This window comes from Hipposideros armiger, unplaced genomic scaffold (genome assembly GCF_001890085.2).
Source record: "Hipposideros armiger isolate ML-2016 unplaced genomic scaffold, ASM189008v1 scaffold_411, whole genome shotgun sequence".
In the NCBI taxonomy this organism is placed as follows: Eukaryota; Metazoa; Chordata; class Mammalia; order Chiroptera; family Hipposideridae; genus Hipposideros; species Hipposideros armiger.
In genome coordinates this window covers 633,663-634,492 of record NW_017731761.1, presented here as the reverse complement: position 1 = coordinate 634,492, position 830 = coordinate 633,663, and the positions used below count along the sequence as shown (strand labels likewise).

At 50.5% G+C, this 830-nt stretch overlaps 1 protein-coding gene across 1 annotated transcript in view; it reads right to left on the bottom strand.

Annotated features, from left to right (window-relative positions):
* Positions 1-830, bottom strand: part of MYO18B (myosin XVIIIB) — a 286,118-nt gene that overhangs the window by 86,780 nt on the left and 198,508 nt on the right. The window contains exon 38 of the mRNA XM_019663943.1: positions 39-224. Within this exon, the coding sequence (XP_019519488.1) occupies positions 39-224 (186 nt within the window). The remainder of the gene's footprint in view (positions 1-38; positions 225-830) is intronic.

Below are 830 nucleotides of genomic sequence, written 5' to 3'. Positions count from 1 at the left end.
TCAATCACAGGATAACCAACGTTGGGAACAGCACTCACCAGCTCCATGCACCTCCGGCTGGCCTCCGCTTCCCGCTGCACCAGCTCTTCCATGTCTGCCTTCAGCTCCTCCAGGCGCCGCTGATAATACTGGCTGGTCTCCCGCTGCTGGGACTCGGCTATGACTGCCTGGGAGTGCTCCTCACCCATCTTGATCAGGCTGTCCCGAAGCCGGATCACCAGGACCTGGAGGGGGTCAGAGAGCACACGCCCACCTTGCAGTTAGAGGCCAGGGGCATGGAAGGGGGAGGGGTGGGGGCTCCAGGAAGCGAAATCCTTTGCTCAGTCTCTGTGTGCTTTTATAATCGGATCATAATCCTGATTTCTGATACAAAAATGAATTCTTTATTATAAAAACCTAGAAAATGACAGCTGCTATTCTGAGAGGCAGTGTAGCATACTGACGAGAACCCTGCCCTGAATATGCTGTGGGTTCGAATCCCACCTCTGCCTCTTCCTGGCTGGGTGACCTTGGGCAGGTCCTTTGCCTCTCTTAGAGACAGGGATGATTGTAGTTCCTATATCCCAGTGATGCTGTCGGTACTGAACACTTAAGTGATGTAGGAAGCTTAGCTCAATGCCTGGCACATAGGACTTTTGGATAAGAAGTGGGGATTATTAATATATATAGCAGCTTTCCTTCATTTCAAAGTTTGGGAAGTGGGGCAGTCAGGGGAGAGAACAGTACACCAGAGGAACAAGCTCTTCTCCAACGTGGGTTTTTGGTTCCCAATTTGTAAAATGAGGAGGTTTGCGCATTTAATCTCCCATGAGCCTCAGCTGTAATATTTT